We start from the raw sequence: 22,658 nt of genomic DNA, 5'->3' as shown, positions 1-22,658 counted from the left end.
ACTCTGTGAGCTGTATGGGAAGCCTCCTCCCGAGGACGGTGATTAATCATCACTGTTGCTAAGCGAGCCCGATGGCACGGCTCTAGTGGTCCGGGCAGCCCGCCCCTTTACCTGATGATTTATTCCTTGTCTGGCCCCGGCAACCCATTTTCCTCACCAAGAAAACCATTCTGCCCTCATAAAAATATGTGCAGAAGCGAAACTGATTTGATGAAACAAGCGCTTCAAGTAAAAAATATAAAAACCGTATGTTACTGAAGGGAAGTGGATTTCAAGCCTCCTGATGTGCGGCACCGGGCTCTGTGGTCACTTGATGGGGGGAAGTGCCACACTCTGCATTTCTGGAGGGAGCACAGTCAGGAGCAGAAAACACCCTGAGAGCGCCACCCCTGGAACTCTCTTTGGCACCTGTGCCCCTCCTGTCACTCCATTTGTGGATACACCTGTGCGAGTACATCGTTCACACAGACTCAGGAACAAACTCGTTTCTCAGGGGCGCCTGGGTGGCTCAGTCGTGAGCCAGGGGTGCCTTCGGCTCAGGTCATGATCCCAGGGTCCTGGGATCGAGCCCCGCATCGGGCTCCCTGCTCCGCGGGAAGCCTGCTTCTCCCTCTCCCACCCCCCCTGCTTGTGTTCCCTCTCTCGCTGTCTCTCTCTCTGTCAAATAAATAAATAAAATCTTTAAAACAAACAAACAAACAAACAAACAAACAAACAAAAAACCCTCGTTTTTCAGAAGTGGCTGCCAACCCTGGGCTGGGGAACAAACACAGCAGCCTGTCCTGGGAAAGAAGTCTGGGTGGCATATCACAAAAGAAAACCCTTCAAAAGCGATTTTCTGCAGAGATCCACATTTCCCATCATCTGGCTTTTGAGTTTGGGGAGATGTGCGGAAAGAAAAAGCCTCAGATCTTCCTCAGTTTTACAGATGTGTTTACCTTTTTATTTCTTCTAGTTGCTTCTGGTAAAATCCTGAGGGACACTGGCACCCTGAATCACCATGGGCAATGAGAACAGCACCTCGGAAAGCCAGGTGGGTGTCAGGGAGCTCACCCCTCAACCTGCACGGGTCCCTTGACTGACCTTGACTAGATTTTTTTTTTCAGCATCTCCTCTCCACCCAGGAAGGAACAAGCGAAAACACAGATTATGCATAAATACATACGGACACACAGTGTCCGTGAAGTGTTTACCCTTTGCATTTTCAGAATTCTTGTATTAAGGCTAGCCCTGATTTTATAAGCCATATTAAAAAAAAAAAACTAGTTTAACTATTTTGTCCTTTTAAAATAATAAGAGTTTGGCACATTTTTCCGGGATTGTGACTATCCATCCGTTTACTTATGTGGATGCATCAGAGGAGGTTGAAATAAAACCTTATCCACACTCCTCCCCAAAATAAAGTTATGGCCCTTAAAGAGTGATCTTCAAATCTCTCCATGTTGAGCAGATTAAACGTGAACTATCATTTCCATGTTAGGGAAGGTTTTCACAACTGAGGAATGAGCTTTAACTGCTTAATTGTGCATACTCCTGGGATTGTTAAAATATATTCAAATATTATAGCTCTCCATTTTCAGTTTGAGAGACTTAATTCAGTGCCCTGGTGAACAAAATCAGGAGGACGCTTTCCTATTTATCTCACATACGGTGGAAATTTTGGATTAATGGTATTGAGTTTTCTGAATGAGATAATTGGATCTGAAAGGCAGCATAAAGCAATTTGCTTTCCCTCTGCCTTCTTCCCTACAATCTTCTTTTCTCAAGGAGGAACACAGGCATCATTAAGACAAAACATGGCAAACTCCAGTCTTTAGGAGCAGGTCAGAAACAGTAACTGTGGTCAATGGCAGTATATGAGACAATAGGGAGGAGAAGGGACTGTGGCAAACAGGAGGCAAACAGGAGGGATACTGTCCTATTGTCTGAAGGAGGCACCACCATCAACTCTGGCTGACGGCTGCCATGTGGGAGTGCAGGCCCAGTGTTACAAGACCTTCCCATCTCTTCAAGAGAAGTCAAAAGCCCGTATTTTTCTATGAAATCATAAAAGGATTTATGATTAAATTTTTTATTTTGAGGCCATGGTAGATTGGCATGCTGTTGCAAGACCTAATACAGAGAGGTCCCTGAACACTTGACCTAGTTTCCCCCGGGGTAACGTCTTTTGAAACTACAGTGCGCACCCACACCCACATTGAGACAGTCAAGACACTGAACATTTCCATCACCTGAAGGATTCCTTTCAGTTTTCCTTTCACCACCTCCTGTTCCCCACCCCTAATCCCCGGCGCCTCGTTTGTCCTCTGTGTCTGTAATTTTGGCTTTCTGAGAATGTTATAGAAATAGAATCACACGGTATAGGACCTTTTGGAATTGGCTTTTCTCACTCGGCTTAATTGCCTCGAGATTCATCCAGGTAGTTACGTGTATCAGTAGTTTACTCCTTTTACTTGCTGAGTTGTGCTCCATGGTCTAGAAACATCTGGTTGTTTCCAGCTTGGGATGATTACAAATAAAGCTATTGTGAACATTTGTGTACAGGTTTTTGTGTGCGTGTGAACACGTTTTCGTTTCTCTGGTGCAGATGCCCAAGAGCACAACTGCTGGGTCATGTGCTAGTTGCATGTTCAGTTTTATAAGGAACCACCAAACGGTGAGATGGAATCTCTGTACCATTTTACATTCCCACCAGCATTACGCAATGGACGAGTGATCCAGTTTTGCCACATCCTTGTCATCGTTTGGTGTCACTATTTGGTGACACCATGCTGATGTGTGTGTTGTGATGTGTCGCTATGGTTTTAATTTGCATTTCCATGATAACTGGTGTTGCTGATCATCTTTCATGAACTTGTTGCTGTCTGTGTGTTCTCTTTGGTGAAATATGTGTTCATGTCTCTTATGCATTTTCTAATTGTTTTTTATAAACTGTTGAGTGTTAAGAGTCTTTATATAGTCTAGATACTAATCCTTTATCAGATTGTGGTTTGCAAATATTTTCTCCCACTCGTAGCTTGTCTTCTCATCACCTGAACAGGATCTTTTGCAGAACAAAGTTTTTATGAGGTACAACTGATCAGTTTTTCCTTTTCCTTTTCCTTTTCTGTCAAGTCTAGTGCTTTTGGTGTCAAGTCTAAGAATTCTTTTTCTACCCCTTACATCCTGAAGATTGTCTCCTATGTTATTTTTTCCAAAAATTTTTTAGTTTGACATTTTGTATTAAGTCCATGATCCATTTCGCATTCATGTTTGTGTAAGGTGTGAGATTTAGGTTGAAGTTCATTTTCTATGTTTTTGTTCTGTTTTCTTTTGCCCACAAATGGCCATCTCTCCACTACCGTGTGTTGAAAACACTATTTTTTCTCTACTAAACTGCTTTTGCACCTTTGTCAAAAATCAGTTGGTCATATTTGTGTGGGTCTGTTTCTGGGTTCTCTTTTTTATTCCATTGATCTATGTGTCTACTCCTCTGCTGATACCACACAGTCTTAATTACTGCTGCTATATAGTAAGTCCTCTCCCTCCTGACTACTTTTCAAAATTGTTCTAGCTATTCTAGGGCTTAAAGCTTTCCATAAAATTTTAGAATAAGCTTGTCTATGTCTAAAAAATACCTTGCTGGGATTTTGATAGGGATTACATTAAACTATAGATACACTGGGAAAACTGACATATCTACTATGATGAGTCTTCCATTCCATGAACACACAGTGCTTCTTTTTGATTTCTTTCATCATCATTTCATAAATTTCAGCATATAGATCCTGCATATGTTTTAAGTGTATGCCTAAGTATTTCATTTTATTTGCAGTAATTATAAATAGTATTGTGTTTTTAACTTTGGTTTCCACATGTTCATTGTTAGTGTATTGATTTTTTTTTTATTGATCTTATATCCTGTGACCTTGCTGAACTCACTTATTAGTTCCAAAGGGCTTTTTGTAGATTCTTTGGGATTTTCTATGTAGACAATCATGGTGTTTGCAAATAGGGAGAGTTGCATTTCTTCTTTTCAATTCTTTTTCCTGCCTTATTACTGTGGCTAGGAATTCCAATACTACATTAATTAGAAATGGTCAGAGTGGACATCCTCACCTAGTTCCCAGCTGTGGGGGGAAAAGCATTCCATCTTTCACTGTTGAGTAAGATATTAGCTGCAGGATTTTATAAGTTCTCTCTCTCTCTTTAAACTTTTTATTTATTTATTTATTTATTTATTTATTTATTTATTTATTTATTTATTTATTTATTTAGCTCTAGGCCTAATATGGGGCTTAAACTCATGACCCTGAGGTCAGGAGTCACATGCTCTACTGACTAAGCCAGCTAGGCACCCCTATAAATTCTCTTTATTAAGTTAAGGAAGATCCCCCTCTATTCCTAGTTTGCTAAGGATTTTTATCATGAATGGGTATTGGATTTTTTCAAATGCTTTTTTAATTTTTCTGTGACAATTGATGTGGCCATATGATCTTTCTTTCTTCTTTGGGCTATTGGTAGGTTAGATTGCACTGATTGATTTCCGAATATTGAACCAGTCTTGCATACCTGGAATTAATCCTACTTGGTTATGGTGTATAATTATTTATAAAGACTGTTAGGCTTGATTTGCTAACATTTTGTTGAGGATTTTTGTGTCTAAATTCACAATTAACATTGCTTGGTAGTTTTCCTTTCTTTCTCTGGCTTTGGTATCATGCTAAAACTAATCTCATAAAACGAGTTGGGGAGTGCTTTCTCCTATTTTCTTGGAAGAGGCTGAGTAAAGAAATTTTACAATTTTCAAAATGTTGGCAACTAATTTAAATTATTTTTAAACACTCTGTGAGCCAAAAAGATGCTCCTGCTGGCTGGGGTTGGCTCATCCTACCTCTTTGTAACCTCTGACTTACAGGAATGTTCTATCTTGTGTTTTGGAGTGAAGAAAGCCATGGCCATTGGTTCAGCACCTTCCATATGCAGACACAGTATAGGCCCTAGACTCATATTGTGGCCTTTACTCCTGCTGATTAACAAACCAAGTGGCCCAGATTTAATACCTTCTCTAAAGACTTGCAGAGCTGTTTGGGCCCCAAGCCATCTGTAAGCTCCACTGCTGGCTACAAACACGACAGAGCGATGGTTCTCACTGAGGGTGTATTTGTCCCCACCCCTGGGACATTTATCAATTCTGCAGGCAGGTTTACTCTCACAGCTCCAGAGTGGAGGTGCTATTGGTATCTAGTAGGGGTCAGGGATGCTGCTAAATGTTCTCAAGGTACAGGGACAGCCCCACAACAGAGAATTATTCTTCTCAAAATGTCAAAGGTGCCAAGGTTGAGAAAACCTAGAATAGAGGAACATTGGTCTTACCTGCTTGAAGAGACCTCCTTGGGGCAGTGGCTGAACTTTTGAATCTGAGATGAATTTCTACCTGAATACAGGCAAATTAAAGTGGCTTACATGTTTTCTTCATCATTTATTAAATGACACTGTCCAGAATTAAAGGCTGGTTTACTTAGAATAGACTCATAGAGATGGAATTGCTAGGTCAAATAAAGGGTGTTTTCAAAATTCTTGCTATAGAACTAGATCTAGATCTATCTATATCTACATACAAAATACTTTCCAGAAGGTGGTTCCTATTTACACTTTTCTCATCAGGGTATGAGGGGTCCAAATCTCACTGTGTCCTTGCAAGCAATGAGTGTAGTTCAATGTTTCAGATCTTTACTTCTCACCTCCTGCCAGGCCCCAACCCCAGTTCCCTCCTGGAGCAGACAGGAGATGTCTTCCTGCCGTTGCAAATTTTCACAGCTCCAACCTCAGTCACACATGACCCAGTGGGGCATGATGGCATTGCCTTTAGGATTCCAGGATCAGCACGAGGTTTGCCTTCCACAGAGAAACAAGTGGGAATGAAGCACATTTGGCTATAGGATCGGGGCTCCGCCATGGGATTGGTGTTCCAGACTCATCTTTCCACTGTCTCCTGAATGACCCACTGTCACCCCACTTTCCTCAAACCCAAACTAAGCTCCCCCTCCCCCATCCTTTTCTCCTCCTGTGTCTCCACTCCCAAGTACCATGATCTACCCTACCATCCGAGACAGAAATCTGGGGGTCACCTCTGACTCCACTCACCTCCATTCTCCCCATTTATTAAGTCATTCTATGATTTATAATTAATAAATGAATGGCCTGGCCACTTAGCCTTTCAAATTTCTACGTAATTAGGACTTTTCTTTTGGTTACAAGAGCCAGAAACCTGTTTCCAGTGACTATAAGCAGAGAAGGCTTATTTGGCTTATAGAAGTAGGAAGTCCAGAGAGGGGGTCTAGCCTCAGCAGTCCAGAGGTTCAAAAGAGGACGCTGGAGATCTGTCTTCTCTGGATCTTGCTCTGCTTTCCTCCGTGATGCCTGAGTGCTTAGGGAGGTGCCCTCCGCCTGACAGAAACAGAAGAGAAACCAAAACCAAAAACACCACTGGCTGCTCCAGGTGTCCAGACTTCCTCCCGTTAACGGTCCAGCCTCCCAGTCAGCATCCTCTGAGGACTGGCCCTGATGGTGTCGCGTGCCCTGGCTGGGATCCGTCACTGCGCCACCGGATGGGGACACTCTGATGCGCCAGCCCGAGTCATGCAGGGGAAAGGTGGGCCCAGGGGGTGACGGCCCCATCAATATCACTTAGAGCACTTTCTCAAAAGGATGAAAAGTATACGGAGCACATGTTCAAGATGTAGTTTTTTTCTAACAGTTTTTCCCCCCTCTCCACCCCCACCGCACACCCTGTTTCCTCACACCTGGATCAGTGCAGGCTGCCCCAAACTAGTTTTTTAGCCTCCACACTCCTTATCCGCCCCCCCCATCCGTGCCTCCAGGCCTCTCCCAGGGGCTCTGTGAAGACGCACTTGGAGGTCCTAGCATTCTGCTTACACGTGACCTCTTAGAAGGAAAGGCAGGGGTCTGAAGGGTCCTCCTGCCCACAGATGAAAGACCAGGCATGGAGGGCCAGCCCCCGCATCAGGGCAAAGCACGATGACAGGCCTGCCCAGGGCCAACCCTTGCCTTCTTCCTACACCCTTGGCCTGCAGGTGCCTTTCCCTCTGGTGACTAATGTCTCCTGGTAGCCATGGGCAGGGTGGGAGTACCCCCAGCAGGAAGAGAAACCAGCCAAGACTGTCCCTCTGGTACTGCGGCGGGGGGGGGGGGGGGGGGGGGGTGGGGGGTGTTCCTGTTCACCGCGGCCCCTCCTGACGGTGAGACTCCTTTGCTTTCAGCAAGAGAACTCTGGCTCGCGTAACGTCATCCTGTGGCCTCCAAACCCCGAGCCTGCGCAGGTACCGGGAGATGTGCTCTGCTGCTCAGCCCCCTTCCTAACATCTAGGCCTTTGCACACTTGGCGCGTGGCATGTTCCTTCAAATTTTGGGGTTTGCTCCGCCTTCTCCCATTGCCTCCTTTCATCTACCTCAAAGGAGCTGTAAAACACAGCAGAATCTGCAATCTATGTTTAGATTTTCTTAAGACAACATCTTGGGGTGCCTGCCCAAGAGCCGGCACTGCAGCCCTGCTTCCAGACGCTCAGTAAAGCTCACGTTCTCGACGTAACGCAGACGCTGGGAGCCCGCGCTAACCGCCCGCTCGCCTCCGCTTTGCTCTCCCTTGTCCTCGAGGCTTTGGACGGCGCGGTGGCCCCGCGGCCCCGTCTTCGCCGCCCGTGCGCAAAACTGGTGTGTCCTGAGAAAAGATTGCGTTCTGCATCCGCTGTCCCTGTCGTCAGGCAGCTAGCTGCCTGAGCCCCGGAGTTTTCGCTCCGGCTGAGTGTTGGCCGTCCCCTGGGGAGGAGGGCCAATTAGGAGCTTTGCGTCGGTTTCAAGGAGATTTTTACCTGGAGAGAATGTCAGGCCAGGTCGGTGTGTGCTTGTGAGTGTGGTCAAGGTGAGACCGCAAAAGGCCACCTGCCCTGAAATCCCGACACACGAGGGAGGGGCGTGAGGCCCGGCGTGGCGTGTTCCTGGCTTTAGGAAAAGAGCCTGGGTGGCTCAGTCGGTGAAGTGTCCGACTCTCGGTTTTGGGTCAGGTCGTGGTCTCGGGGTCGTGAGATCGAGCTCTGCAGAGTCTGCTTGAGATTCTCTCTCTCTCCCTCCGCCCTCCACTGCCCACTCAAGCGCGCGCTCTCTCTCTCTCTCTTAAATAAATAATTAAAATCTTAAAAAAAAGAAAAGAAAGGGGCGCCTGGGTGGCTCAGTCGTTAAGCATCTGCCTTCGGCTCAGGTCATGGTCCCAGGGTCCTGGGATCGAGCCCCGCATCGGGCTCCCCGCTCCGCGGGAAGCCTGTTTCTCTCTCTCCCGCTCCCCCTGCTTTTTACTTCTCTTGCTTTGTCTCTCTATCAAATAAATAAATAAAATCTTGAAAAAGGAAAGAAAGGAGCTGCTCCACCCCCAAGGGTGGCTGCCAGGTAAGGTCTGATTGGTGTGCTTTTTCGCTGTATATCCCACCAGGGATGTTGTCAAAAACTGACCTCTGTCCTCGGGAGCCGAAATAGAACACGAAGCCAGAGACTGGGGATAAAGAGGAACAGTGATTTTCATTACCTTGCCTGGCAAAGAGGCTGCTGCAGGCTAATGCCTTCAACACTGCAGACCGGGCCGGAGTAACAGGCTGAGGGGTTTGCAGGATCTGGGCGGTTTCGGTAGGAAGGTGGCGCGTGCTGCCAGCCGCATGGGCATGTCCCCCCGGGTGGCCTCCTGATGGGCGCCGGCGCCCGCCCATGGAGGAAAGACATTAGGGTTCAAAGCCGACGGCCGAGAAAATTCTCGAGATGTCTTTGGTGCAAAAAGGTGGTTTCATTAAAGCCCAGACACAGGACCCGTGGGCAGAAAGCTGCGCTGGGGTCATGAGCAGTGGCCCATTACATACTTTCAAGTTGGGAGGGGGTTAGGGAGAGCGTAAGTCCCTAAGGAATTTTGGAAGCAAGGTTTCCAGGACCTTGAGGGGGCTAGCTATTGGTGGGAAAAGGTCATTTATTACCATCTAATAAAACCTTAGTCATGAGACCCTTCAGATGTATATCGGAGGGTCATATGCTTGGGGGATGATTGCCGACACGTATCTTGGGGGGTTTAGAGATAAAGGAAGTTTCCAAAAGAAGTTTTATATGTTAAACTAGGCTTACAGGATCTTGGGTTGGGGGAGGGGGTTGGCCTAGGATTACCCTTTGCCCTTAGCAAAGTGTCAACATCCAGGCTGTTGAATCCCTAGAGGAATGTCACTCTGCCTGTTTGAAAGACTTGTCAATGGGCTGTAGGTAGTAAGGAAATTTAATAATTTCTCTTCTGCCTTTGTTTCCCACATCACCGCCACCCCAGTCTTGTTACGGAACACAGTGAGTTAGCCAGATGTCAACATCGATACCGAGTTCCTGAAACAAAGGATTCTGTAGAAATTTTTCTATTGTGGTAAAATATACATTATATGAAATTTATCACTGCGACCATTTTTCAGTGTACAGTGGATGATTCAGTGGTGTGAAGCACATTCACGTTGTGCAACCATCCCCACCACCCATCTCCAGAAAGTTTTCATGTTTTCAAACTGAAATTGGGTACATATTAACCAATATCTCCACATCCCCCTCGCCACTCCCAGCCCTCGGCAGCCACCATGCTACTTTCCGTCTCTATAAATCTGACTCCACTTGGCACCTCGCCTAAGTGGAGTCACTTTTGTCACTGATCTGTTTCACTTAGCACAGTGCCGTCAAGGTTCATCCTCGTTGCAGCCCGTGTGAGAATTTCCTTCCTCTTTAGGGCTGAATAGTACTCCATTATCTTTATCCCACATTCTCTTCACTCATTCATCCGCTGATGGACATGTGGTTGCTGCCACCTTTCAGGTGGTGTGAATAATGTTGCTATGAACACAGCTGTGCAAATATGTGTGACTCCATGCTTTCAGTTCTCTGTGGTAGATATCCAAAAGTAGAATTTGCTGGATCATATGTGAATTCTATGTTTACTTCCCTGAAAACCACCAGATTTTCCACAACGGCTGCACCATTTTACATTCCCATCAACAATGCACAAGGGTTCTAATTTCTCCACATCCTTGTGAACTCTTGGGGTTTTTTTGTTTTGTTTTGTTTTGGTTTGTTTTTTGCTTTTATAATAGCCATCCTAGTGGGTGTGAAGTGGTGTTTCATTGTGGTTAGAGGCTATTTCTTTTTTTTCTTTAAATTTTTTATTGTTATGTTAATCACCATACATTACATCATTAGTTTTTGAGGTAGTGTGCCATGATTCATTGTTTGTGCATAACACCCAGTGCTCCACGCAGAACGTGCCCTCTTTAATACCCATCACCAGGCCAACCCATCCCCCAGCCCCCCTCCCCTCTAGAACCCTCAGTTTGTTTTTCAGAGTCCATCGTCTCTCATGGTTCGTCTCCCCCTCCGACTTACTCCCCTTCATTCTTCCCCTCCTGCTATCTTCTTCTTCTTTTTTTTTCTTAACATATATTGCATTATTTGTTTCAGAGGTACAGATCTGTGATTCAACAGTCTTGCACAATTCACAGCGCTCACCATAGCACACACCCTCCCCAATGTCTGTCACCCAGCCACCCCCATCCCTCCCACCCCCCCACCCCTCCAGCAACCCTCAGTTTGTTTCCTGAGATTAAGAATTTAGAGGCTATTTCTGATCAGTGGTCAGTGGAGCCCTCTCTGCAGATCTCATGTGCCCAGAAGGAGGCAGCCATATAAAGTTCTGGAAAAGGAGCATTCTGGAAAAGGGAAGAGCATGTGTGACATGTCTGGGAGGGATGAGCTTGTTGTATTTTGAGATCAGCAAAGAAGGCCAGTGTGGCTGGAGGAGAGTGGGTGAGAGATTATGTCGAGATGCAAGATCAGGGAGGTGGGTGGGGGTGAATCTCATAGGTCATTATCAGCTTTCTAACTGGGATGCAAAACCACCAGGGAGTTTTCAGCAGAGATGTGACATGAGCTGATTTGAGATTTTATTTTATTTATTATTATTATTTATTTGTTTGTTTTTTTTAGAGAGGAGTGTGTGCGGAACCAGTGGGTTGGGGGATGGGGTGGGGTGAGGGGGGCGCTAGAGAGAGAGAATCCCAAGCAGGCTCCGGAGCCCAACATGGAGCTTGATCTCACAAACCCGAGATTATGACCCGAGCCGAAACCAAGAGTCGGATGCTCAACTGACTAGGCCACCCAGGTGCCCCGGTTTGAGATTTTAAAAAGAGCTTTGCGGTTGCCATGTAGAGAATGGTCTTTAAGGGGCAGAGGGCAGAAGTGGAGGAGGGACAGCAGTGAGGAGGCCGTTTAGAAGTCAGAGACGTGGATGGTGATGGCTTGGAATGAGGTGGCAGGGAAGGGGGTCCCTGGATTGGGGATGAATTTTGAAGGCCGGGAGGGTGGGCTTGATGATGATGGAATTTGGGGGTGGGGAAAAGAGCGGAATCAAGGATGAGCCCTAGGTGTTTGGCCTGAGCTGCTGAGCAGATTGAAACATCATTTCCCTGAGATCAGGAGGTTTGGAGGAGGGGCAGGTTTAGGGGGAAGGTAGAGAATCAAATGTTCTGGTTTGGCCGTAACATCTGAATGCCTTCCGGGCACTCCAGTGAAAGAGGCATTTGGATGCACAAGAGGTGGAGCTTGAGACGCCTGTTGGAGTCACCAGCGTAGGTGTTTAAAGCTGGATGAGAACACCTGGGGATGGGAAAAGGGACTCGGGACTAATCCCTGAGATGTCCTTTAATATTTAGGTGTGAGCCTCAGGGGTAGGGGGCAGTTTGTGAAGGAGTTGTAGCAGAAGACATAGGAAAATGAGGGACCTGGGAGATCCATGGAGGGGAGTGTCAAGAGAAGGTAGAGGCATTAGATGCTCCCGAGAAATCAAGGAGCAGACACCTGCCCATTGACTTGGCAATATGAAGGCCTTCGGTGTGAGGGAAACTCATACTGCCCCTTGAACCCTTGATAAGCATTTCCAGTGGAATGACAGGGATGCAGTTTGGATGCCTGAAGAGGGAATTGGAGATAAGGAAGTAGAGAGAGGGGTAGAGATAACACAATAAGCTTTTCTAGGAAAGGGAGCCGAATATTGGGACGGTAGCTAGTAGAGGGAGTTGCCTGAGGGTTTAAAGATTGAAGATCTTAGATGGCTGCCTGCTGGTGGGAATGAGGGAGAGAGGCAGAGGTTGATGGAGGATGGTGATTGACCAGTGGACCCGGGGAAGGCTGACCTTGACTGTTGAGAGTTGATGGGATTGGAGCTGACTTGGGCTTACAGGAGCAATCCCCCCATCATTGTGGATGGTGGAGGGAAGAGGGAAGCAGATACGCCTGGAAGTTGTGAGGATGGGGGAGGGGAGGCAGCTCTCTTCTGATGGCTGATTGGGGTGCACGTGCGGCAGAGAGTGGGGGTCAGATGGGGCAGGGGTGTACTGAGCTGCTCGGGAGTCGGGGGATGGCAGGTGCCTGAGGAGAATGGACCTTCATGTAGTCACGGAGAGAGGCAGGGATGTGAGGCCCCATAGGACCTCTCTTCATAATCTCTTGGCAGGGGGCTGGCAAATTATCTTAATGATTTTTGCTTTTGAAATTTTTTGGCAACAACTGATCGTTGACTTAGTTATTGACCTTTTAACCTTAACTCAAGAAGTCAAGTTTAATAACATCACCATGGTCCGGTATCTGGATCCTGCTGACGAGTCAGTTATTTCTTCTTTGATCCACACAAACCCTATTCAAACTCTGAAATTTAGGAATATGGCCTGGAGGGTTTTTTTGTTTTTTGTTTGTTTCTGTGCTCCCTAGAGAACAGAAGCCATTGGTGGGGCAAGTTCGCACACGCAGGCTGGGCTGAGCCCATCCATTTACTGAAGGTTCCTCCTCATGCGCTAAGGGCTCTCAGCTCCAGCCCAGCCGCTGGGTCATACCTGTCATTGCACCTTGGGTCCTGGGTCCTCGTGGTCACTCCTGCTCCGTCCCTGCAGGAACTGACTCACGGAGGCCTCGGGGCAGGCAGTTGCTCTCTGGGAGTACGGGGCAGCCCCTACCAACGTGCACAGCTGTGACCCACGCCCAGACCCCAGGCCTCCCCTTCCTGGCAGCTCTCCTTCCTGCAGACATGTTGGTTGGGAATGACGAGAAAGCCACAGTTATAACCGGGGCTGTGGAGGGTGATTCGTGTGGGGGTGGCGGGCACAGGCCAGCCAAGGGTCGGCAGAACGTCTCACGCTGAGCCCAGGGGAGTCTGCGCTGTCGCTGGGAGGGTCAGGGTCCTAGCGTGTGTGTCCCTCTTTGGGGCAGAAGTAGAGGTGGCACTTTGACAAGAGTAGCCTTCCCTTCCTCCAATGGCACTTCCTGGGATTTCCTGCATCATGACCCGCGTGGAAGGACTCATGGTGAAATAAGAGCCCCTCCAGCTCCTGGTCCCAGGCTGTGACAGTGAGCATGACAATGACAGTTGTTCCTGTTCTTTACTGAGTGTTCCGTTTGGGGGAGCCCCACAGAAGGCCTCTGAGCTTCCAGATTGCAGAGGGGAAGGATGGCCTTCCACCCACTGGCATTACCACCTCCTGGATTCCCCTCAGGGCTGTCATGATGCCCGTTAACAGCTCCGGCAGCGTGAGGAGGGAGAAAAAACATCCCATCTTGTTATTGCAATGGCCTGACTTAAAAATCTGTGATCATTTAAAAAAAAAAAAAAAAAAACCTCTTTTAAAGCAATTTCATCGTCTGGGAGTTTCTGTAGTTTGAGTCCCAGAAAAAAATGATCTTCAACTATCCCGCCCCTGTGTGTCAGCCCCAGGGAGCTGCTGTCTGGGCTCAGAGCTGAAGGACAGGCAGAAAAGAAACGGGATCCAGAGGGTGGAGAGCAGGTCTCTGTGCACTCCCTGCAGCCCCGGCCACATAGGGGCAGGCCCCCCTGGTTCCTGGCTCCAAGTCTAAGAAGCAGCCGGGGCCTGAGGTTTGTTCCTGAAGGCGACCTCAGCCCTGTGGCCCAGGCTGTGGAATTCCCCGGCATCCCAGAAACGGAGGGTCAGGAGCACGGGAGATCCCCTGCTACGTGAGCTGACCCTGGGGTCTGGATCACCCAGAACCGTGACTGAGCATGTCTCTGCAGGCTGAGGTTAGCTATGGTTCAGGTGCTGGGTGACGATTCTTGTGTCTCATTAAGAGATAAATAACCCCTCAGTGTGGGCATGGATTGCTTCAAGCTACAGATGCTTGGGGTCCCAAGTTTAAGTTGGGGGGCAATTTCTCTCTTTTGTGAGGGACCCAAAGAACCCAACGTTCTGAGAGCATTAAACGAGCCCTGGAAGAAACAACGCCTTCTACTATTCCACTGGCAGTGGGTGGGCATCTGGGATGATTTAACTGCACGTAATGAGAAAAAAAAAATGGAAGGAAGAGACAATTAACCAGTGTGAACCCCAGTTCGTGACAACGGAGAGCCCCTCCACTGTGAATCTCTGCTACCACAGTCTCTCCTAGGGAACCCCTCGCCTGGAGGCTTGCTGCTAACTCTCACAGAGGCCTTTATTAAAGTTTGCAAACTGCATGGCTCCAGGTTTGGGCCGGATGCATCTTCTGAAGAATCAGATTAACTGCTTTAGCTCTAAGCGGACTTAGCCCCTGGGGCTCTTAGTTAATGAGTTTTGAATCCGTTTCTTCTCTGTAATAATAATAACTCACATATATAAGTGTCTTCTATGGTCTAGCCTTGTGTTAAGTGCTCCTCATGTATTATGTTATTTAACCTTGAAAACCCTGTAATTATGATCCCCATTTTCCAGATACGGTAATGGGGACATAGACCCTGAAGGTTTACAGCTAAATAAGCAGGAAAGCTTGGCTTTTAACCACTGCACCTGCGCCCTTATTCTTGAGTCCAGCCGCATGCTGCTCTGGCAGGAAAATGAGCAGATGTAGGAATTTGAGAGGGGCAAAACATAAGGTTTATGCCTGCATTTCAAATCAAGTTGAATGAATGTTATAGGACGTGATAGGCTATCCTGACAAACCCAACTCTTTAGAAAAAGAGACTCTCCTTCATATGTGCCACTCTTTGCCATATTGACGAGGTGCTCCCGTCAGCCCCTGAGGCAGGCGGGCCAGGGATTGCGGTCGCCATTTTATAGACCTCTGTCTAGAAACAGGCTCCAAGAGGTGCAACGATTTGGGTTTTCTGAATGGTCCAGCCTTCCTTAAATTATATTCCTTCTAAAATATTAAATCCACAGAAGACATTAATATTAGGCAGTGTTTTTGAAGTCTCAAAGGTTTTCCTTTCTTCACAGACAAAAGATGTCAGAACATGTCAACTCAGGCCTGGGTTCTTTTAGGGTAACTCTTCCATTCTGACCCAGATGCTGTCGGGTGAGGGAAAATAGGTATCATTCACTGAATGTGGAACTCTCATTCACTCGCTGGGAGGATAGGGACCACGTCTTTTTTTTTTTTTTTTCTCTCTAATTCAACTTTTTATTTGGGAATTTTTCAGGTTTACAGAAATGTTGCAAAGATAGTACAGAACTCCCACTTACTCTTCTCGCAGCTTCCTCTAAAATTAACATCTTATCCCATGTCTTTTAAAATCTTCTGTGTCTGCCTAGAACCTAGATTCAACCCTTCCTGGACATGAGGCAGAAGCATCCAAATCCCACTGCAAACACGACCCTTGTTTTCTCCGTATTTTGAGGGAAGAGTGGACCTTCAAACCCAGCTCTCTCCGACCCCAAAGCTTGTTCATTTTTCTGCCACGTTCATGACAGAAAACATTCCATCTGGGGTAGCTGAAAATTCCACCCTCGGAGCCCCCCCTTTCTCGGCCTGACAAAGTGCCTGCTAGGTGAGGCTCAAGGCCGGGGCGTCCTCTGCTGTCGGGGTGGGTGAGCTGCTTCAATTTTCAATCCTTCCTTTTCTTCCCGGAGGGGAAGAGATGTTTGGGATGATCCAGCAGAACTGGTCTGAGCGTTTGCCTTCCCGTGACAGGGCAGATGGGCGGCCCAAGCCGGCCCCAGCACGGAACATGTGTTCCTCCATATTTGGCAGCCTGTCGGTTGTTTCTGAAATACGATTCCTAGTGCCATGGGGATGACCTTTGGTCTACTTCCCAGCATTCACCTGCAGTCACACTGCTCCCAAGAAGCTTGCTCAGAGTGGGCGAGTTGGCAAGACACTCTAGTCATGATTTAACCGTGTTAACTCAGCCTCTTTATGGGCATGACCAGTAAGCCGAAGGGAGCACATTGAAGAGGTAAGGTCAGGGGAACTTTTTTTTTTTTTTTTTAAATGGTAAGACACTTTAGCTCTTGATAAAGTGTATTTTTTAGAGCTGGAAAGTGCCTGTTTAAAGATGACTTTAAAACAGACCCTGGGCTCTGGAGTATTCTAGAGCCAAAGAAAGGCTGTTTACTCAAGCAGTGGCAGCAGCGGAAAGATTTGAAGAAGAAACTTGACAAGGCAGTTTGTCATGTGGAGGATTGCCCAGTTTTTTGCCCAGGCTCCTGTTTGGAAGCGTGAGGGAAATTTTAGACACACATGCTGTTTTGCAGCGATGCCTGTTGACACAGCAGACCCCCGAGAGTCCTGCGAACAGCAGGACTTAGCGCTGTTGCTAGGATGGAGAAACTGCAAGGAGCGGAAATGTGGTAGAAGAGATCTGAGGCCTGTGTGTGCTTCCCCCGGTTTGCCAAAGTGGCTACCGGACCCAACGGAAATACTCTCTTTTTTTATTTATTTTATTTTTATTTTTTAAAAAAGAGTTTACTTATTTATTTGAGAGAGAGAGAGCATGAGAGAGAGAGAGAGAACATGAGTCGGGGGGGATGGGGCAGGGGCAGAGGGAGAAGCAGACTCCCTGCTGAGCAAGGAGCCCGACAGTGGGGCTCGATCCCAGGACTCTGGGATCATGACCTGACCCAAAGGCAGATGCCTAACCAACTGAGCCACCCAGGCGCCCCTAAATGGAAATACTCAATTTTTTTAAACATTCAACAAATATTTATGAAGTGCCTCTCCATGCCAGGTGCTATTTTGCGCAATGAATCTAGGCTCCTGTACCACATTATTCATAAATGCCCCGTTGTTTTAGTTACTTGGAGTGTGGCAGAAAGATGGCAGGGATCATAGGCAACTGTTTCCACATCTGGTGAGCCCACATAAGGTAGAGTTCAGGAGGACAGGCTGGGTCTAAGTCCCGGCTCTGTCACTTTCAAGCTGTGTGACCTGGTGCATGTGCAGGGTGTTCTTATCTGTGAGATAGGGTTGTTGTAAGGACTGAATGAGTTTAAATAGGTAAAGCTCTTAGAAGAACAGCACTTGGCACATGGAAAGTGTTTATGGTAATAAGTTGGCTGTTACTGTTACTGTTACAGCAGAAAAAGTACTACCTTGGTGTTGGATGGTACTCTTATTGTGGGCAAAGCATCGGACTTTAAGGAAGAAGACCTGGGCAAGCCACTGAATGCTCTGTTTCTCATCTGAGAAATGGGAAACATTATTTTACCTTCCTGTTTCACTCATAGGGATTTTGTAGGAATCTGATAGATGTCAAAGCACTCTGAAAAGTACGATGTGCCATCCTATTGATAGTACTGGTGCTTTTATTCTATTTTTTAAAATTTTTAAAAAAGATTTATTTATTTATTTATTTGGCAGAGAGAGAGAGAGAGAGGGAGTGCACACAAGTAGGCAGAGCGGCAGGCAGAGGGAGAGGGAGAAGGGGGCTCCCTGCTGAGCAAGGAGCCTGATGCGGGACTCAAGCCCAGGACCCTGGGATCATGACCTGAGCTGAAGGCAGACACTTAACCAACTGAGCCATCCAGGCGCCCCTGTTTTTTTTTAATTTTTAAAAAAGATTTATTTATTTATTTTTAGAGAGAGAGAGAGAGCATGAGCAGGGGGAGGGGCAGAGGGAGAGAGAAAGAGCCCTGGAGAGAAGCAGACTCCCTGCTGAGCGTGGAGCCTGACACAGGGCTCGATCTCACAACCCTGAGACCATGGCCTGAGCCAAAATCGAGAGTCAGACTGAGCCAGCCAGGCTTCCCGCTGAGCAAGGAGCCCGAAGTGGGCCTTGATCCCAGGACCCTGGAATCATGACCTGAGCCAAAGGCAGATGCCTAACCAACGGAGCCACCCAGGCGCCCCTAAATGGAAATACTCAATTTTTTTAAACATTCAACAAATATTTATAAAGTGCCTCTCCGTGCCAGGTGCTATTTTGGGCAATGAATCTAAGCTTTCAGAACCCAGTACTGATGCTTTCATGGCAACTCCATCCATATCTGTTTTGTTGGAGAGAGATGGTATTCTTCTTGCAGATTAGCTTTCTAGTAGGGGGAGGGGTTGGGCTGCTGAAAAGGCAGAAAGGCAGACCCTTTTCTCTGCTTTAAAGATGAATCTGAGCCCTTGTTATATTTCCTCAGCCTGAGGGAAGTTAACACGTGGTCCCTTATCCCCTTTAGTTAGAGCAGAGATCTGCCTCCTTCTACCATCTGTTGTTTGCATCTGTCTGGGCTGTTAGACATGTCAGTGTCTTTCCAGAATTACTTTAAAGTAACCTTGATCGTGGAATAAAAAGCAGGAGATTTATCTGTTAAATTATTTGCAGAATCATTCGCTGCTGATAATGTGATTGAAAGGGAAGCCTGGCTGCAGAAGGTATTTGGAGCCAAGGCCTGCATGACATTCTGACAAGTAGGAATTGGGTCACAATTTTTAAAAAATTCAGGACCTGATATGCAAATGTCACTCACTCTGTATTGTTACTCTTGAGCTACCGTAGTAAAAATTTTTAACTCACGCATCCAAAGGTAGTAGTGTTATATAGATAAAGAACGTTCTAGAAGGGTCAGGAGCACTTCGGAGGTTGAATTGACAGTGATTTAAAGTTTGAACTGCCTTCATACTATCCAACAGGGATGACTGTCATCCCGGTTCACAGGTCAGGGGACTGAGGTCTGTGGGACAGGGTGGAGCTCCCATTTCGGGGAATTGTTCAGCCAGCATGGAAGTCATACCAGCAGGGAGGGGGTCAGCAGTCCTTCTTTTAGGTGAGGGATCAGCCCCAGCTCTCTCTGCCTCCTTCAACACTACCCCATTAAAGGGATGGAACAAAAATGCCTTTTCCCGGCTCTGGGGTCGGAGAGAAATGGGTCCGTCTAGACTCCACTGCTGTGTGATCTTGGCCAAAGACTTACCCTCTGCAAGCCTCAGCTATAAAGCAAGGACATGAATAGCACTTTCCTCTTAGAGTTGTTGTGAAGTTTCAATCACATGGTTCACGGAGACCAGTAGCCCAGCGCCTGGTACTTAGTAAGTGCTCAATAGACAGGAGCTATTCTTATCGTCATTTCCCCCCACAATCTGTCTCAGCAAAAGTGAATGGAGATTTTCTAATTGTAGTATCATGTTAGCACTAGGATGTGGGCCCCTGAGAGTTGAGGCATCTTTGATTTTTTACCTTTGGACACAATTGGGTGTACAAAGTAGCCAGCCGGTCAGACACCTGCCCTAGTCGGGGGAAACATACCCAAAGCTAATTTGCCGTTCAGGCTGCGTGTGAAGGTCAAGGACATCACCCATCCAGCAGAAAATTCAAGGTCTCAAGAAGACCCCCCGCCCCAGGTTCAGATTGCACAGATGATTTGCACCCGAATGTCCCACGGAAGCTCCAAAATTGATTTCCAACAACCCCAGCCTAGAGGTTGATAGAGTTGGTGGGTGGCATCCTCCCTTCCCGGGAGGACTGGGTCTCCCTTTGGGGGGCCCTGTGTTTACACCTCTGTGGTCATGGCATGGGGGGGGGCTGTCTCCCTAGACTGTGAGCAACTCTAGGGAAGGGATGGAGTCTCGTTCATTTTTGTAGCCCCCACTTCTAGCTTTGGTTCTGGTGCGTGTATTTTAGTTTATCTTATTTTAATTTATTTTTTAAAAATTTTATTTATTTGAGAGAGAATGAGCATGGGGGGAGCACAAGGGGGTAGGGGCAAGGGCAGAGGGAAAAGGAGAAGCAGGCTCCCCGCCGAGCATGGGCTCCGTCCCAAGTCTCCGGGATCATGACCTGAGTTGAAGGCAAACGCTTAACCGACTGAGCCACCCAGGCGCCCCTAGATGAATGTATTTTAGATAATTGAATGAATCGACAAATCAGTAAATACTTTCTGGAAGATCTGGGTGAAATGAGATATATATTAAATGATTCGACTGCATCAGGATCCCGTACCCACAACTGGTAAATTGATGGGCTTAGGAGAGGCCTTTTGTATTTTCACTTGCTGGCTTTGTTGGGCAAGGCCGGCTGGATCTGTCTCTGGAGTCACGTAGGGGAGCAGCATCCCCTGAGGGGTGAGAGATTTCTAGCAACAAGGAGCAGGCAGCCCCAGGGAGCCTAGGAAGTCTGGAGAAGCTCTTCTTGCGTGTCTCCTGGTTCCTCACCTCCGCCACCTCCCTCACGGACAGGACCTTGGGGCTCACGGAGCTCGGTTTCTCCCAGGCACCCAACAAGCCATGTGCCTAGGTCTGAGCTGTAACAGCTGGAGGAAAGGGAAGCTGTTTCTAATTCACATGAAGGTGCTGTCTGCTCACAGGCCACGCACCTGCCCAGAGCAGCGTCACCTTCCAATTTTCACGAAGGTGCCCCCCAGGCCAGGGGCTGCCCTGCGCTGTGGATTTGGATCATCTGCCAGGTTTAAGCAAGGTGAAGAGAAATGAGGCCTTGTGCTAACTGTCCCCAAAAGTGTGTTCCATGAAACACTAGCTCTAGTAGATGGTAACAGGTGGCACGTGAACAAAGGGATCCTGTGGTCAAGAAACTTTGGGAAAAGGAGGTAGAGTTCAATGTCATTTGACCACAGATCTTCTCAGACTCCTTCTGGATAATGTGCACTGTGAATTTCTAAAAGAGGGCTAGATAACCAGTGCTTCTTAAACTTAGCTGACGTAGAACACTTTGTCTCCTTCGAAGCTGGTCTGATCATTTATGGGATGTACTTTTTTGGGTTGCAAGTGACAGAAATCCGACTTGTACCAGTGAAGGCAAACGGTGACTCAAGATCTCATGTAATCGTTGGTTGGAGAGGGCAGAACAGGCTGGACCCCAGGATCAAGTGGAACCAAGGCCTCCGCACCCCCCGGGACCACTGCCCCTCTGCCCTCTGTACCTCATCTCGGCTTCTCTCTGCCTGCCAGCACGAGTCTGTCTTGTTGCACGTGGCTTTCTTCCACAATGGCTACAAACAGCCTGCTGGTAATGCTTGCACTCTTATTCTACAGAACCCACACCAGATTCCCGCCCCTCTGGGTCTTTGGGGAGTCTTGTGTGCACCCCAGTGGGCAGGGCTATGGGGCCTTGTGAAGGAGCACTGCTGGGAAGATGGGCTGAAAGACAGCCACTGCTTTGGGAAACACTCCTTGGGGTTTAAAAAAGCCCTTTTCCCCTTTCTGACGTTTATACTACACTTAATGAGCTTTATTTATTTATTTATTAAAGAGTTTATTTATTGGACAGAGAGAGAGAGAGAGAGAGAGAGAGCACAAGCAGGGGGAGCAGCAGGTAGGGGGAGAAGCTGAGCAGGGAACCCGACGCGGGGCTCGATCCCAGGACCCTGAGATCATGACCTAAGCTGAAGGCAGACGCTTAACAGACTGAGCCACCCAGGCGCCCCCATTAAATGAGCATTATTTAAATCGAGTTTTTAATACCTCTCATCTCTTTCTGTCCCATGATTTGAAGTTTTGACTGCCCTTTATATTTTTGTATCTTGGTTTTAAAAACTGCTTACCCAGCAGATGAGCTTATTGCGAGAGAGAAGAAAAGCGACCGCCTTTCAGAGTGGTTAGGGCCTCGGACCGGTGGCCCCAAGTTTCCAAGGGCTCATCATTTTCTTTGTTCAGTGTCCCCCCCACCCCAGGATTTCTGGCTGAATTCTGGTCCGCAGGCCCGGGGGCGGGAGGAGGAAGATGTCTTTCATCTAGGTGGTGCCACAAGCAAGTTAGACACTTGAAGATCTTAGAGCAAATATCCTCTCTTTCTCCGGGGAGCAGATGACCCCCCCAAAGTATGGTAGGTGTCCCCAGTCTTGGCTTTTGACTAAAAAAGTCGTCCCTCTCAGCTGGAATCTTGTGTGTAACCGCACGTCTCCTCCATCAGAGCAGAGCAGGGGCCATGCTTGCTCGGCTCACCTTGTACCTCGGAGTGCAGCCCATGCCAGCACACAGGCGCTGCTCAGGCGGATGATAAAGCAAATGAGCAACCTGACGCTTGGTGATGCGGCCAGTGGCCAATTGAGAAATGCTTCTGTGTCTTCAGACACTCCTATTTGATTTCTTCTCCAATTTCTCTTTCTTCTGGCTCAGAGAACTTCGTCAGCTCAGAGTCCAGCGTCTGTGCCACCATCTGGGAATGGTCAGAACCTCAAAAGGGACCTGGAGGAGAAGTCTGGAAGTACGGAGCGTGGAGACTTACACAGGTGAAAGCCAGGGTCAGAGGACCGGCCCAGCCTGACATGTGGCCGGCTCACTGCCTGCTCAGCATTTGCTTTGCTCCATTTGCTTTGGAAAACTTACCCTAAAACCCATGACGTGGTCCTCCGTGGTATTATGGTCAAAGCAGTGGCTTATAGACTGCTTTGTGATTACCTCGA

The 22,658-nt window shown here is 47.6% G+C and overlaps 1 protein-coding gene across 10 annotated transcripts in view; it reads left to right on the top strand.

Annotated features, from left to right (window-relative positions):
• Nucleotides 1–22,658, top strand: part of TACC2 (transforming acidic coiled-coil containing protein 2) — a 207,225-nt gene that overhangs the window by 15,769 nt on the left and 168,798 nt on the right. For 8 of the 10 annotated variants that reach the window (XM_073904069.1, XM_073904068.1, XM_073904073.1 and 5 more), the window contains exons 2-4: nt 956–1,033; nt 7,263–7,322; nt 22,372–22,484. In XM_073904069.1, the coding sequence (XP_073760170.1) occupies nt 1,001–1,033; nt 7,263–7,322; nt 22,372–22,484 (206 nt within the window). In that variant the 5' untranslated portion in view covers nt 956–1,000. The remainder of the gene's footprint in view (nt 1–955; nt 1,034–7,262; nt 7,323–22,371; nt 22,485–22,658) is intronic. The other 2 variants (XM_073904071.1, XM_073904072.1) reach the window with 1 other exon arrangement.

The sequence above is a fragment of the Callorhinus ursinus genome, unplaced genomic scaffold (genome assembly GCF_003265705.2).
Source record: "Callorhinus ursinus isolate GAN/ISIS: 27379988/994484 unplaced genomic scaffold, GSC_fseal_2.0 scaffold20, whole genome shotgun sequence".
Taxonomy (NCBI): Eukaryota; Metazoa; Chordata; class Mammalia; order Carnivora; family Otariidae; genus Callorhinus; species Callorhinus ursinus.
Note: the sequence above shows the minus strand (reverse complement) of the source record. Positions and strands in the feature narration are given on the sequence as shown.